Genomic DNA, 18,135 nt, shown 5'->3' on the forward strand with positions numbered 1-18,135 from the left:
CTTAAGTACTTTTTACTCATACTTCGAGTAATACTTACAACATAGACTTTTACTCTACTTGCACTTCTTTTTAAGTAATGGTATGATTTTTCAGTACCCTTTCCACCACTGGATTTAATTAATGGTTTTATGATTATTCTAAATTTGGTTACTCTACTTTTATGTTCTCTACTACAGTTGAAATTGATAAGATATCATCACATATGACAGATGTGAGGCAATCCATGGGCAAAAAATGCCACTCTCAACTTTGTGGGAACATTTCACTTTGTACAACAAGTGACGATATTCAAGAAAAATATATTTAACTTAACTTAAAACTGTTTATTGTTCCCAATGGGGAAATTTGTCTTAGACCCATAGGCCCACATTTACATACACTGAACAAAACAGACAACACAAATCAACTAAAAAAATATTACATATTTAAAAGTCTAATTGATGTAGGTAAAAAAAAACGATTTCTTAAAACGATTGTATCTGGCAGCCTGTGTCGTCTCCCGGAAGGCAGTAACTCATACTCGCAAAATAAGCATGCAAGGGGTCAGCTAATATTTTAATAGCATCATCAAGAATTGATTGCTTATAGAAAGATTCTAAGGATTGATATTCCCCTTTCCCTATGATTGCAGTGCTTTCCACATATAGACTTTACTTGGGCGGGCCGCTCAGGTATATTAACAGCCACCCAAGTTTATTTGATGAGAGTTTTTTTACTAATATTATCATCCATTTACACTTTTTTGAGTCGACTTTTGCTTTTGCTTTCTAAAGCTGTTCATTATTCTTTTATTAAAGACTACTTTCCGCTTGGCTTTACAGCTGACAGTGCACACAGCTAAGAGACCGAGATCTGTAATCATTTTTCTTGATTAAATAATCTACACTTTTTATTCCAATTATGAATTAATTATTAATAAATATTATATATATCTTTAGAGATATTGTCTGGTTTTATTCATTTTTATGGTAATTTATTTCTTATTTGCTGTATATTTGATTAATTTGATAATCTGGATTCTCATGGCTGTCTTAACTTCTCAAATGTCCAACTTTGGCTTTTAGGTTGAACTGTAACGTTACCATACCACAGTAAATTCATAGCATATTATGCTTTCAGTCACAGCATATTAATAATGTAACGTACAAAGCAGTTCAGTACAGTGAACAAATTTGCTTTAAAGCCAATCAGTTGGTTAGATGTGAATTTGTGAAACAATATGTTGAGAAATGTTTTGCCCTTAACCCCGAAGTATACAGGTATGCATGCAGTGAGTGTGATCCGAATTTCATCATCAACGGTATGCGTATGCGCTTTTTGCTTTTAATTACTTTGTCCTACTAATGGATTCAGTTTCACCCAAAAATAGAAATGTATTTAGAACTGCAAATTACTAAATTAGACGACAAAAACAATAGATACCCTTCATTGAGAGCACTTGGGTGAGGGATTTAATAGACATTTCCGTATATATTTTAACGGAATATAAAGGCTTTTTATGTAAAAAAACAAAGACAATGGATGATGTGTTTGGGCACACTGTCAAATAGAGTATACTTTTAAAGTCTGTGTGTTTGGTTAAAGCTTAACTTATAGTTAAAATATGAGTTATAATTTGAGCTTGCAATTGCACCTTAAAAGATATGCTAGGCTATGTTCATAAGGTAGCTGGAGACTACTGTCTAAGGCAGATTTATACTTATACTGATTTATACTGAGCAATTGACGTGACCTGTGTAGTCATGCATTTATACTTCTGCATGCTGTTTGTGTTGCTCTGCAATAACACTTCCGAAACATTAGCTGGCTGTTGGTTTTTATGTTCCTCTGTGTCATTTTTCTTTGTTGATGTTTTGTTTTTTATGAATGAATTTGCAACAACATTAATCATAAGGTAAACACAAAACAACAGTTTCCATCTGGATCTCCTTCACGGGACTCGACACTTGTAGACACTCGCTCCAACAGGTTCACATGGCTTTTGGTCCTGCCCACACTGGTCACAGCTACTAAGCCGACCAATCACAGAGCTTGCAATAGGCATCGTTGCGACGTGTAGTTCCATTTTTTTGAGAGGTGCATGTCAGAGTCAGCCACGGCAAGGGCTTACGACTGCAAAGGCTGTGCCGGACCATACGCGTGCACTTGACGCAGAAGTATAAATCAGCCTTTAGTTAATAAAAATATTTTAATATAGCATTAAAACATGATGATAGATTTCTTTATTAATGACTAGTTATGAACAATTCTTTACAATTTTTTTATTTGTTTTTTGTTATATGAGATTAGGCTTCTATCGGTATCAAATTTTCTTGTTGTGATTGGTTGCCATTGGTATTGGCCCATTGGTATTGACCAAAGCTGCAAAAAGGATTATTTTAACAGTTGTCATAGCTACAAAATATGTGCATGTATGGCTCTGTTATAAGTGTATTGTTCTACTGTATATACATCTGTAGAGTAAGTAAGTTTTAAACCAATCAAAATGCAAAATTATGATTAAGTACAATAGGTAATACTTTACAATAAAGTTTCATTAGTAAACATTAGGTAAAGCATTAAAATTAACAGTGAGAAATAGCCATAATATAATTATGTGACAGTTAATAAAAAATACAAGTTTTATTAGTTTTTAAATGATTTAACAAGACGATTGCAACTTGATTTTAAGGCGTTATTGGGCATTAAAGGTGCAGTATGGAAGTTTGACACCCAGTGGGTGAACTAGGTATTGCATTCCTGGATCAAAACAAACGCAAGCACAGGTTGCCAGATTAACGACCAACCGGAGCAAGTCTGACTATCGAGCCCAAAGGCTGATTTTAATTTTTATATTATTTGCTAAATTATTTGCTCTGAATCTGTGTCTCATTCTGGAGTCTGCTACTGTCCACCGGAGGTCGCATTTGGGTCACGGGTGCATGCTCTGAGAGACTTTCTGAATGAATGAATGAATGAATGAATGAAGGAAATACCTGGTTTTGCAACAAGGCAACCCATTGTGCTGAAATATAATTGGCTAAACTGGTATTGGACGGGTTAAAGGTACTGACGTTCAGGAACATAACAAACATTTTCAAAGCAGCATTTTTTTTCTGAGAAACAAGAATGTTCACTTAGCATGTTTAGCAATAACTACAAACATATTATGATATTTTTATGCTTTAGAAGAGTCAAAAACTTACATACAGCACCTTTAACTAAGATGAATTAACATGACCTAAGCTTACTAAATACTTTTGTAGTTGTCATTACATTGACTTCTGTTAAATTAACTGATGTTAACAAATGAAACCTTAATGTACAGAGTAGCGTGATGGCACAATAAATGATTTTCAAGGTTTACTGCGGTTTGGAAAAGTCAAGATTTTGAAACGGCAAACATTTTCTGTTATACCATTTGTATGCAAGTTTGTTTGATTTTTTTAATGTGTTTTTTTTACGACTACTTTATTTAGTTTTTAGGGCAACTACAACAAAAGGACCCTCCAAATCAAAAGCTACTGGTCAGCCCACGATTCAGGAATTGTTTGAAAAACAAGTCACTTATACATCAACATACAAACGTGCTATAGATCTGAACAGTGCAGTGGCTTTACTTTATATCCAAAAAAATGAAAGATATCCAAAGATGACTTTCATGTTGTTATGAAATCTGTGTTTTTGAAACTAATGAAGATGGTGATTTATTTAAATAACATATTTAAAATAAAAAACTAAATTTTTTTAATTGTTTCTTAAAATAAAATACATTGTGTTCAATGGAGAAAAAGTTGATTTTTTTTACCCTAAACTTAATTTAGAGCAGTAATCACAATACCGAAAAACCATGCTATTAAGGTTATCATACCGTCAAAATCTTATACAGGCCCATGCCTAGTACAAAATATTTACTAAAAATATTTACTGAATTGTCAATATTGCTGATCAGATTAACATGTGAAAATGTTAATGTCTGAAAACAAATTGCCTGTTAAATCTGAACACAAATACAGCAGTATGAATATTCTTCATATTGACAGTTTAAATTAATAATTAATAATTATTCACAGTGTTTTGTAGCACCCACAAAAGAAAAATTGTGCATGTTCATTAACACAGTATATTCAATTATTGAGTGTCAGCATATGCCAATATGGGAAGTGATTTCGTAAGTGATCAATTCAAATATTACAGTTGGGTATAGAATGTGACATCTGTCATGATTATATTATGACGCTTCATGATATCATAGCTGAATCACTACTGAGAGAGTCTCAGCGTTTCATTGAGGGAGCGGGAATGAATGAATCTGCTGTGTCAGTTTTAATCTCTCTTGCGCAGTTTCATCCACTTTTCTTTTCCATTACCATAGAAGTGGCTCAAACCGCACGGAGAAATGTTGCCAGTTTACGCTTTTTAGACTTCCTGCTTGTTCATTAATTGAACTGGTGGAAATGGTAGGAATGAACCAAAATCAATACGAGAACAATGCGTGTCAGGCAACATCTTAAGTGCAGAATCTTAGTCCGATTGGCTATTTTCTTCAAGGTGTAGACTGGCCATTCTGAGGGTTCCCTAATTAACAGAATTACTGCCCACCTCTGGTTTCTGTGTTAGTCACTTGTGACGACGTGTGGTTGGTGGCAGTAGCGGTGCGTCCTTCCCACCATATTGCCGGCCGGCGGCTAATAAGGTAGCACTGACCGGTGGACGGGCTCATTAGCATTGCCTGCGGCCGTGGCAACCCCCGCCAGGGCCCAGTCGGACACTTAATTACCACCACCACTTTTTATCTCCCCTCCAAAACCCAGCCCCCCCCTCAACCCCTCGAACGCCACCGGCACTTGCTTCTGCAATCCACAGAGAATGCTGGGAAGCTATAGATGCCAAAGTGGTGGTTAGTTAGCCCGTAACATTCAATAGCAGCACTCTCTGTGAGGCACTGCAATACCTCTGATAAAGTTAAAGCCATTCGACCCGAGCCTCTCATGCGAGACTGCGCGAGTGTGTCTTTTCATTGGCATCAGTAGAATATTGATGGCTCCACCCCGGCTTAATCGACTAATGGCCTCTCCCTCTCTCCTTCACTCTGCTGAAGCAGCCACCCTCCCACCCAGCACAGCCTTTCTCTGCCCTTTCTGCGACCTCTGGGTCAGGCAGGCCGATTTTTATGCCCGACTGAGTTGCAGAATAGCCTCAGTGTATTGGTAGGCAACCTTACGCAAGTCATGTGGCTGCTGGCCCTAATAGAGAACGCTTCCCAGCCTCCTCCTCGCTCTTTTGGCTTATTGCATCTCACAGATGAGATGTTGTGGAATTAACTGTATAGTTGCCAGCGGCTGTTGGTCAAATGAATCTCGAGAATTATAGGCTACAATTACAACTGACGCATGTACTGCGGTAAATAGATGTAAGTCTAATTGTATTACAAAGGAAAAGAATTAAACTTAATGTTAATGTCTTACCAAGACTGCACTTACTTTATACAAAATGTACAGTTGAAGTCAGAATTATTAGCCCCCCTAAATTATTACCCCACCTGTCTATTTTTTCCCCAATTTAATAGTTTTAATTAGGTCTGCATGATGAATCGAAAAAAGATCACGATCTCGATTCTACCCTAAACGCGATCTTAATTACGCTTTTCTACGGTTCAGCCAATTATATTTTCAGGGTCAGGAGAGAAGTGTAAAGGCGAACGCACAAGTCTTCACAGCAACATGGACACCTCCAAACGGTGTTAAAAGTGTCACATACTGTTTTTATAAAGTATAATTCTCCCAAAACTCATTTCTGTCTTAATGTAAAGATGTATTCGCGGCTGCAAAGGCACACGTGAGCTGACGCACTGTTTGTTTACCGATGCCTACTTTAGTGATCATAACCTGCATAGGCTGCAAATAACAGGTAATAAAGTTGTAAATAACGTTCAGTTTGTTACACGATCGTTTGAGAGCTGCGCAGGGACTCGTGGAGTATGATTTGCATGTGTGTGTGTTTTTTTTTTCTTACAGTGACGGAGGTCATGAGCCGCACTCGGAAGTGAAAATGAAACAGATGCGCACATCATTTAAATGATCATATGGCATTTTACAGTTATGATTAAGACATATATAAGATAAGCATTTGATATGTTTTTTTTCTTTCATCGCGAACACAGTGTTGTGCATGGGAATGAATGTTTAACAGTGTCAGTATAACTACTCTAGCCATAATGTAATAATATAATGATTTTACAAATGAATAAATGGTCTAATAATGTACTCAATGACAAATGACAAGCATATGTGTCAAACACAATAATTTAGCATCAAAATTATGAATACTTGTATTGTGATGTCATCACTTTACTGTGGGTTAATGACCAGGACGTTTTTAAAGTCTGTTAAAATTCACTATTCAAATTCTATACAAAATTTAGTTTTTTTAACCAAAAGTAGACCTAGACATAATATTATTATTGTTGTTTTATTGTTGTAGAAATAACAATAATATTAGCCTACTCATATTAACCTTTATTTGATATCTACAGAATCGTGAGAAGATTGTGATCTTGATTTTAAGTAAAAAAAAATTGTGATTCTCATTTAGCCATAATCGTGGAGCCCTAGTTTTAATAACTCATTTCTAATAACTGATTTATTTTATCTTTGCCATGATGACAGAAAATAATATTTGACTAGATATTTTTCAAGACACTTCTATACAGCTTAAAGTGACTTTTAAAGGCTTAACTAGTTTAATTAGGTTAACTAGGCAGGTTAGGTTAACTAGCCAAGCTATTGTATAATGATGGTTTGTTCTGTAGACTATCGAAAAAAATATAGCTTAAAGGGGCTAATAATTTTGTCCTTAAAATGGTTTTTAAAAAATTAAAAACTGCTTTTATTCCAGCCGAATTAAAACAAGTAAGAAGAAAAAATATTATCAGACATACTGTGAAAATTTCTTTGCTCTGTTAAACATCATTTGGGAAATATATAAAAAAGAAGAAAAAAAGGGGGCTAATAATTCTGACTTCAACTGTATACTTACTGTATACAACTGTATACTTATACATACTTAACAGCACATTATACAGTGTTATTATGATGGTTAGGAATGCATATGCAGATGATACTTATGGAATACCTATGGAACATACGAGTAGCACAATTTTAAAATGTAATATGCAAAACAGTCATGCAATATGTAAAATGGTGGTGTGTTCTGTATTTAAATTTGCATTCTGAATCAAATATTTTATTAGTTTGGCGCAAAATGAAAATGAAATTATATCTTTTGACATTTCCAACCACATCTTTATTTATGTAAATCACATAGTTTGACCGCTTTATAAGTTTCAAATTAAATTGAAAATGTTGTACTCAGATTCAGCTAAAATTACATTTAATTTGTCGTTGAACCGGCCATCATGAGGATGCCTTTTTTAAAACCACTTCGACTTAACATTTGTCACACTGCATGAATTGAAAATGAATTTTTCAAACACCTTTAGTGTGAGTGTCAATGCATTGAAAAGACATTTAACTCATTTTTGGTTCAGGATGCTTTCTGAAATACACAATGAAGTTTGATACAAATATTATTTGGTGGTATGGCATATAAATACATTTAACACAAATAACATTTAAACAATCATTTTGCTACAATTTCTGCTTGTACATATTACACACATCAATAGAATTTTGTTAATACATTTACAATATAAGTATGCAATATAATTATGCAAATTATGAAGTGATAACATTACATACTTTAAAATTAGTATGTAATTTACATAATAAAACTACAGTATGGCTGTACATGGTAAATGTAAAAAAAAGCCACAATGATTTTCATTTTAATTGTTATTTCTCACCAAACTTGCCATGGAAAATGCTAATAGAGAAAAACATTGCTATTTTACATATTGTGTAAAATTCACACAAAATTCATTAGTTTTCCTTCAGCTTAATCCCTTTATTCATCAGAGGTCGCCACAGTGGAATGAACCGCCAACTTATCCAGCAAATGTTTTAAACAGCGGATGCCCTTCCAGTTGCAGCCCAGTACTGGGAAACACTCAGTTACACACATACACATCAGCCAATTTAGTTCATTCAATTCACCTGTCTTTGGACTGTGGGGGAAGCCGGAGAACCAGGAGGAAATCCACACAAACACAAGGAGAACATGCAAACTCCACATAGAAATGCCAACTGACCCAGCTGAGGCTCGAACCAGCGACTTTCTTGCTGTGAGGCCACAGTGCTGCGAACCACTGAGCCATCATGTCCCCCAAAATTCATATTTTACTTCAAAATAGATTTTGTAACCCATATTTTTTAAATATAATATAATACCTAACTATGTTGATTATTCAAAATGGCATCTGACGATATTTATACCTACCTATAGTTTGGTGATAATATTGCTTCACAAACTTTTGTGCTACTTGAAATTTCAATGTGCTGTCAAATGTATATATTCATTGCACTATATACTTGTATTACTGTTGGAGAAGGGTAAAAAAATTCAAACATTTGTTATATATTTAGTAGTAAATATGCTCCTCTGCACTGTTTATGCCATATATAATAGCATTTTGTTTGTATTTCATGATAAAAAAGTGAGAATTAAAAAATCCAAGCCTTTGTTTTCTCATGAGAAGTAACAAGGCGCAAAATGTTTTGCCATTATTAAATAAGAGGTGAACTACATATACATTTTGGTTAAGAGAAAAAATACAGATCCCTCAACTCTGGCTTGAACTACAGGGGATTTATAGGGTCAAACAGAAGCTGTATGTTTATTTCTATAAATTGATTGAGAGAAAGTGTTATCATGTTAACTTCAGCACTCCCGAATTGTTCACAAGAGACATTTTTTTCCTCACAGTATGAGTTGCAGTCTGACACATTTCTCTGCCCCCTTTTGGTTGGCAGAACACAATCACTGCTCATCGGCTGTTTTTAAACAATGTGCTAATGTCCGATAATTGACCTGTCCAAACCTATTTGAAATAAATAGTTTCTGTTTAGATTTTCAAATGAAATTTATGACAAAGAGATATTTCAGCAGCTAGAATTTCATTATTCAGGCCACATGATTATTTAGAGATCATTCTCAAATTCTTATTTGGTGTTCGAAAAAAAAAACAGTGCTGAAAACAGTTGTGCTGCTTGATATTGTTGTAAAGAATTTATAAAAAATTTTTTACAGAACTGTTAAAGTATTTATTATCATTTCTCCATGTCAGTTTATGCCCAGTCAGTATTCATACTGCACACATACAACATTATGCAATATACTTTTGTAAAGGCGCAATATGTATTTATCATCACTTGAGAGTAAATACAGAACAAGCAAAGGCATTGAATGTGGAATCGTGGGAGTTGTCATCTTCATTACATCCTATAGGATTCCTGCTGAAATCATTACTTTGTCTTATAATAACCATTAGGGCTGCACAATGTTGGATAAATGTGACATTTTGTTTTGCTGTGATATGGATATAATTTCATTTGATTTCAATAGCTCTATTTGAGAAGTCTATTTGTGATGATCAAGTCTTTTTCAATGCAGTGCATCTGCATTAATTATAATAAATTACAAGCATACAGAGCAAAAATAAAAGTTAAACAAATAGTGATTTATGGTTTTCTGGGCAGTATAACAGTATTCAAGTACAGAAATTGAACAATCAAATGTAAAATAACAAGGTCATCATCGTATAAATAATTAATATGTCTTTATATTTAATTTTTTAATAATTAATTTAATTCTGCAATATGTATATTGCAGATGCACACACTATTGTGTTATCGATGCTCAAATGACAAGTTGTTCAGCCCCAGTAACTATAGTTTGTTCGAATAAGGAAATGTATGGTGAGCTTAACGTGCTGCATTTTAAGAAAGCACATGGAATTACAAAAAACGGCAGCAAATTGAGAAAAGATCTTCATTCGTTTGACAGCACACATGCTGTAAATCCAACGCAGACACATTTAAAAAAAAAACATGCTACATTTTCACACAACGCAAACAAACGAATAAAATGTGCTGCATTTTCTCACAACACAAACAATTAACGAAAAGGCGCTGCATTTTCTCACAACACTTTAAAATAGCATAGAACACAGCAGAAATGTTTCTAGAAGACCTTAAATCGTGACGGACCTGGCTATTTAGGTTATGGTTATTTGGGCTAATAAAATACAAAAGACACAAGAATGAGAGGATGCTAAAATAAACAAACAATAAACTCACCTTTTAAAGATCACCTACAACTTCACTGAGCAATAGTCACAACAAAGTGGCATCCATCACGTTTTTGGGTCCGTAAAACAGTTCCGTTGTATTCCGATCTTTTTGTGTTGTGAGAAAATGCAGCGTGCTTTCCTAAATTGTTTGCGTTGTGGAAAAATGTAGTGTATTTTTTAAGGTGCATGCGTTGTGAGGATTTGTATGGGCTTATACTGAAAATTCCTGATAACAATTAGATTGTAGTTTCTTTTTTGCTATATGTAATATAATGAATTTACTTTGCCTGCCGCACTTAAACAGTGAACAAAACGTTGTAACTATTTTTAATCCTAATGTAATGCGATAAATGTAAATGCAGATTGCATTGTAGCATTTCTTTAATCTCCATTTTTAAAATAATACTTCTGTTTTAATCTCTGTCAATTCTAGAGTACACAATCGTTGATTTTTTTTTACTAAATTGATTGAAGCAATGTGTCTGGCTTGTAGGCTAAAAAGTTAATTTCAGAGGCTGAATGTAACACACTTCTTTCTTTTCGTTTTTTTGCTGAGGTTATGATTTGCATTTAGCACTTGTGGTTAAAGGGCTGTAGGGTCATGTCCGCAGCAGCACACAATCATAAGTGCAGTTTAGCCTCAAGAGAGACAAGCACCGAGTCTCAGTGTGAGTGACTGATAACAGATCTGGACCACAGTGCCTCCGCAGCTGTTTTTCTGGCTACACAAAGTCATGCTCACCATTATGCCATTAAACGAACCTCTCAAAGGCAGACGGCCAGTATCTTGTCCCTTGTCCCAAACTGTCAGGCTTGTTGCTATGCGATAGCATTGTTGCCTTTGCAGCTAACTACCATGGTTTTGTTCCCTTTTTCAAGCCACATATGACTGTGTATGTGCGTGTGCGCGTCTCAGAGGCAGGGGGTTGTTTCAGACAAAGCCATGCGGAACTGGGGCCCGAGCCGTGACCTTGGGAAATGTCAGGCCGCCCACGGAGTGGCTTGCCTGTGTCTGCCTCTCCGGTGCAGCTAGGAACAAGAGCGGTGGGGCGTAGCACAGCCTAGCTTAACCCAGCATGGTGAGAGCAGGGTTCAGTCTGAGTTTCTGCCACAGCCTTAGAGACCTCAGGTCAGCAATCTAGTCATTTCTCACTAACAACATTATGGCCATTACTGGCCGTCCTCTCTGGTGTCACATGGAAATGGGTCATGCCTCACATACTTCACTGCTTTGCTCAGGTGACCCAGTGCTCGCTCAGTGAAATGCCCTGATGATGTGCAGAAAATGCTCAAACCTTTAACGATGAGGACTCTTGCACACACTCGCATGAGCATCAGGGTTCAGATCTTATTTTCTTCGAATTTTTCAAGTGATAAGCCAAGCTTTGCTGCATTGTTGGTATCATGGAGTCTGGTCGCACGGGGTCGTGGTGGTTGCCACCCCTCTGGACCAAAGTAAGCAGTGCTGGCCAGATGTGTGTTGACTGTAATGATCCCTACGGGTCGGCGGGATACCGTTGCCAGGCAACGGCTTTTCCTTTTCCCTGTAAACAGAGAGCTTACTCGCCAGGCTTATGTTGAGGTCGGCAAGGTGAGACCAGCCTTTATGTGTGTGAGCAAAAGGCGAAGAAAAGATGCTCAAATGAATTTTTTTACAGATCATATTCTGATGTCACAAGTCCCTGGCCCTTTTTTCTTCTGTCTCCAGGTCTTGTTCTCTCGCACTCTCACTGAGGTGTGAGGATTTAATTTGGTCAAGTGAAGGGAAAGAAAAACGCTTGCTTGATAAGTTCTGACATCCTTCCTGATCTAGGCTTGTTGCTTTCTGACATGCTCTTGTGGAGGGTTTTTAATATGTATCAGGAATATTCACATTCTTTGTTCGCCCTTGTCTGGCAAGCTGTAATGTTTTGCTTATGAATATTGATACATGAAGTGTATATTAATGACCCTTGGTGACCTTAACCCTATCCTTATTGGCTCCCTTGTGGTATCGGCAGGCTCATGAATATTAATCCAGTTCTGTAACCTCCATTACCCTAATCTTTGCTGTCTAGCCTCCCGGAAGGGCTTGTCACCATGGTAACCCTTTTACTAGGCTCCTTTAGACCCTAGGAAAAAAAAACGATTGAAAAAAGAATAGAAAACAAGTTATTCCACTGTACACGGTGAGGGACGCCTAAAATACACATACGGACAACTCGCAATTTGATCATATCTCTCATCATTTCAGACAATATTTTTTAGTGCGTCCATTTTAGTTTTGATTTCAAAAGTCAGTTGGAAAAATCAGTCTATGACTGTAAAATGCTGTCAGGATTTTGTCCTCACAAATTGCTCCTCCAGCATTTATTGATTAATCATGTCATTATAGAAGGTTAATAATAATGCAAAAAAAATTCAAATAAGTAACGTTTTCTTTTTTACATTTTACAGATGTGGACACAGTAGAGGATGGAGGGCCAGAGAGTGGCTCAGTAGAGGAGGACAGCTGGTTTGGGAATACCTCTGACAGCCCCTCGGAATCGTCCTACGGTGATGTGCAAGATGAGCTTCGGGTTTCTCCAGACAATGTTCCCCGACCGGACCACGACACCTCAGCCGAGAGCTCCCTGGGCTGCCCGACGCCAGTTCAGCGGGCCTCCCTGGAGCTTCTGGGCCTGGACAGTGGGGTCCTCTCGACCCAGGACACGCTTTCCTCGGTGGTGTCCTCTCTTTATGGAGACTCTAGCCAGGCCCTGGGTAAGCCACTCAGCAGTAATCTGCGCCGCCTCCTCGAGGCTGGCTCATTGAAGCTGGAGGGAGGGGAGCTGGCTGGACGTGGAACAGGTAGAGGACAAGAGTCACCCCCGGTCAGCCTGGTACTATCTCCGTCTTCGCATCACGCACAGCAGCTGAGTGCCCTGGCGAGGAGGTTGGCAAACAGCAGCAACAACAGCGGCAACTCAAACTCTGCGTCACCTGCATCTGTAGCAACTGTCAAGCAGGAGCCATGTGATCCGTTCGGCCCAAGCAACGGCCCTAACTCAGGCAGCAGTGGCTTTGTATGGGTAGGTGTCGCAGATAAATGGCCATCGACAAGTTGCTCAGCACCCAGTGGCAGTAGCCTCTCACCAGACTCGGCAATTCAGAAGTTAAAGGCAGCTGCCAACGCCGTGCTCCAAGACAAGAACGCGGTGGCCTCCTCCACCTCGGCATCTTCATCCTCCTCGTCCTCCTCCTCATCCTCTTCAGTCACCTCCTCCTCAATGGCAGCCCTTGGCACTCGCTCTGATGACGCAGTGCGCTTTGAACCATTCGCTTCACCCTTTAGCCCGCAGTCAGCCAGCTCTACGCTTGCTGCCCTCTCAAAGAAAGTGTCTGAAAGAAGTCAGCAGCAGGTGGGCTCATCTGAGCATCAACCCTCAGCTGGCTCCTTTCTCTCTCTGGTTTCCATGACCTCCTCAGCAGCTCTGCTAAAGGAGGTGGCCGCACGAGCAGCAGGGAATCTTCTAGCTGATAAGAAAGAGCCGGCATTAGTACTGGGAGCCTCCGAAGATGTCAAGCCCCTGTTAGACAGGAACCAGAAGGTGCCCACCCCAACCCAGGCCATGGATCTTCTGCTGCCAACAGTCCCCAAGGGAAGGGCCAAGCCCAGCAGTCAAGCAGGTAACTTGCAGTTTATTCTTAAAATAGATACATGACATTTTGTTTGTATGTGTGAGTGTGAGTGTGTGTGTGTGTGTGTGTGCGTGTGTGTGTGTGTGTGTTGAGGAATTCCTAGCTGGTTATAGTTTGTAGGATAAAATAAAAGGCATAAATTTAATCGCACCAACTAAAATTTTCATTTTGTGGTTAATATGCAAAGAAATAGGATTTGGGTTAAACACATTACATTGGAACACATCTTCGTATGCCACCGTTGAAGCACACCTGAAGCCATTAAATGCAAAGTTCGCGTCCCCACATCAGACCAGTCTCTTCCATGTGGAAGTGCAATATTGTCCTCACAGGTTCTGCACCCACCATATTGTAAAGCATATGTCATGGCTAATAGGCCACTATGCATGCCCATGAGCCACCACCCCTCATCATTAAGTCAAAAAAGGATTATGCCTGACTGCTGTTCCCCTGTCTATTCATACCAATTCAAATATTTAATGCAAAGAATTGCAAGCAATTAACAGTTTTATTTGAATATTAATCTAATGTGTCAAAATTTAGTTTTAGTTTTTTTGTTTTTTTTGTCGTATTGAAAAAAGTAGGACATATTTGGTGTAATATCAAAGTATTTGCACTTTTGGCCATGTAACTCTGCTGTTATGTAAAACTACAACCTGATGGTTTCACAAACTTTTCTGCTTGGCAAAAAAATAAATGTCATTTTTTTATTAGCACAGCTTACTTTTATTAAGTGAAATATAATTTTTATTTTGCATGAAATTGCATGTGAAAAGCATTTATACTGACCGGTCACTTTATTAGGTACACCTGTCCAACTGCTCATTAAGGCAAATCTCTAATTAGCCAATCCCATGGCAGCAACTCAATGCATTTAGGCATGTAGACATGGTCAAGACGATCTGCTGCAGTTCAAACCGAGCATCAGAATGGGGAAGAAAGGTAATTTAAATGACTTTGAACGTGGAATGGTTGTTGGTGTCAGATGGGCTGGTCTGAGTATTTCAGAAACTGCTGATCCACTGGGATTTTCACGCACAACCATCTCTAGAGTTTACAGAAAATAGTATAAAAAAGGGAAATATCCAGTGAGTGGCAGTTCTGTGTGCGCAAATGACTTGTTGATGCCAGAGGTCAGAGGAGAATGGCCAGACTGGTTTCAGCTGATAGAAGGACAATAGTAACTCAAATAACCACTCGTTACAACTGAGGTATGCAGAAGAGCATCTCTGAAAGTACAACACGTCGAACCTTGAGGCGGATGGGCTACAGCAGCAGAAGATCACACCAATGTCACTCCTGTCAGTTAAAAACAGGAAACAGAGGCTACAAATAATACAGGCTCACCAAAATTGGACAACAGAAGATTAGAAAAACGTTGCCTGGTCTGATGAGTCTTGATTTCTGCTGCAACATTCAGACGGTAGGGTCAGAATTTGGCGTGATCAAAATGAAAGCATGGATCCATCCTGCCTTGTATCAGTGGTTCAGGCTGGTAGTGGTGGTGTAATGGTCTGGAGGACATTTTCTTGGCACACTTTGGGCCCATTAGTACCAATTGAGCATCGTGTCAACGCCACAGCCTGAGTATTGTTGCTGACCATGTCCATCTCTTTATGACCACAGTGTACACATCTTCTGATGGCTACTTCCAGCAGGATAACACGCCATGTCATTAAGCGTGAATCATCTCAGACTGGTTTCTTGAACATGACAATGAGTTCACTGTACTCAAATGGCCTCCACAGTCACCAGAACTGAATCCAATAGAGCACCTTTGGGATCTTTGAGATACGCATCATGGATGTGCAGCCAACAAATCTGCAGCAACTACGTGATGCTATCATGTCAATATGGACCAAAGTCTCTGAGGAATACTTCCAGTAACTTGTTAAATCTATGCCACGAAGGATTAGGGCAGTTCTGAAGGCAAAAGGGGGTCCAACCCAGTACTAGTAAAGTGTACCTAATAAAGTTGCCAGTCAGTGTTGATATATTTAGATTAGATAAGCATTTAGACACAAGTATATAGACATATAGACATATATAAATTGTTTTGCTACTAAATAGCTAGATTGTCACAGCTTTTAAAGTAATTAAACTCTCAGCTTCACTATTAATTGAGAGATGCTGCACAGATGCAGCTAATTCACAAGCATATCTCTCTCATTCAGTCAGTTCTTTCAAACATGGAATTAATTTCATTATGAATTAAATCATGCATATTACATTTAATAAGCAGTTATTTTAGCCTTCCAGCAAAATATAATTTTTCAATGCTGGAAAATTGGTACAGTAAAATATATAACAATTCACACTTGCACTTTTTGTTGCTTTGAAACATACATATGCATAACTGCGATTAAACAGATTTATATCACAGATTTACATCAAATATTAACATATAAAATGAACTACACCCAAACTGGCAAATAAATTAATAATGAAAACGATTAAGCCTGACAAATTTGACTAATGTAGTCATTAACCACCTGTCTTGGGTTTTTTTTTGTTTTTGTATTTACATCTGAATAATTACTTAGCAGTATTTCTTTTTCAAGGTAACGGTGCCTAAATGTTTGATTATTACACCGCTGAAGAATGCACTGTGTAGTGATTTAGTAGTGCCATAAGGTCACGCTTCGTCTGCAAGAGGTTGGCTGGAGAATCTGGGAAAGGTCTGTTAGCACAGTGGGGGTTTGCTGGAGTTGGCGGCACGTTCCCAGACCCAGCTCATCTCCCGCGGATGTGCAGCCTGCCAAACGGAGGCCGGCAGTGTGTGTGCTCCCCATAGCCCGAACAGTCGGAGACCATCTCAGCAGATTCCCCCGGAATTTAGGTCAGGCTCCAGAGCCGGCACAACCATCAGAGTTTCCATTCAGCACAAGGCCCGAGTTGAGCGCCTGAGATATGGCTGATCTTTTGCTAGTTATCAAACTTCTTGGAATCAGAAGTGACCAAACAGAGCTGCAGACACGGAGAATAATGTCAAAGTCACAATCACTAGAGATTAAATATGTTATAAATAAGGGCTGCACGATATTGGAAAAAACTGTCATAGCAATATTTAGTTTTATCATAAAATTGATTAGGATATGAATTTCATAAGATGGAAGAATATTTGGAATAATTTCATAAATTTAATTATTATTTGTTTTTTGATTGAGATGAGATTTTCAGATGAGATATATATATATATATATATATATATATATATATATATATATATATATACAAAAATAAACAAATTAAAGCACAGACGAAAACAATAGAAAAAAGATAAAAAATGAAGTAAACATTGCTTCATGGTTTTCGATGGAGTCTTGAGCTCCACCAAAACAGTATTGAGATACAGAAATTCAATAATAAAGTGTAAAGTAACAAGTTATAGTCTTCATTGTATAAATAATTAAACACAATTCATCTTTTAAGTGGGAAACTTTATATTTCCTTGCATTCAGATGGGTTGAATTCTCTTGAAATCATTTGACATCCTGTGATGTGGCTATTGCAGATTCACTCATTGCGATATTATAAAACAATATATTGCGTAGGCCTATTACAAATGGATATATTTTTACACAAGATGAAATACTAAATGAGAACATCCAGGGTTCAACACTAAGGATTTTTTCTACTGGTCCGATCGGGCCAATGATTCAGATTTTTACTTGCCCTGGCAAAATTTTCACTGGCCCCATCAAAAAAGCAATAGCTATTTCGCCACATATTTTAAACAATGTGTCAAAAATAGCATCTGTGAATCTAGAATTTAAATATTTACAAAATTTTAATCAAAGTGAAAAAAATTCATGATGAAAATTCATGATGAAAAATTCAAAGTGTTATGCAAACAAAAAGAGCAGTATAGAAAATGTGCAGGTATTTTATTTCAGTTCAAAATTATTTACCAAAAGGTGAGTGACTTGTCATATTGATGGCAAATTGTACATATAAACACATATAATGTACTGCTTAAATAAATGTCTTTAAATGTCTAAAATAAATGACATAAATGTCTGCTTTTAAGACGTTTGAAACAGATGTTTTCTTTTACCCTTATAATTTGATGCTGCCGTCATTTTGCCATCCTTTCACTGTACTGGTTGTTACCAGGTTACAAAAAAATAGCATCAAATCAGATAAGTGGAACCGAAAAGCAATATGGTGTTTACAATATCACAGAGAAGGTAGCATTTAAAGACTTAAAAGCACAAACTTAAAATGCACACAATTAACAAATAGT

General features: G+C 37.5%; 1 protein-coding gene across 5 annotated transcripts in view; it reads left to right on the forward strand.

Moving 5' to 3' along the window:
* Positions 1–18,135, forward strand: part of znf827 (zinc finger protein 827) — a 140,925-nt gene that overhangs the window by 17,733 nt on the left and 105,057 nt on the right. For all 5 annotated transcript variants that reach the window (XM_056457800.1, XM_056457792.1, XM_056457766.1 and 2 more), the window contains exon 2: positions 12,666–13,877. In XM_056457800.1, the coding sequence (XP_056313775.1) occupies positions 12,666–13,877 (1,212 nt within the window). The remainder of the gene's footprint in view (positions 1–12,665; positions 13,878–18,135) is intronic.

This window comes from Danio aesculapii, chromosome 1, assembly GCF_903798145.1.
Source record: "Danio aesculapii chromosome 1, fDanAes4.1, whole genome shotgun sequence".
NCBI classification, from domain to species: Eukaryota; Metazoa; Chordata; class Actinopteri; order Cypriniformes; family Danionidae; genus Danio; species Danio aesculapii.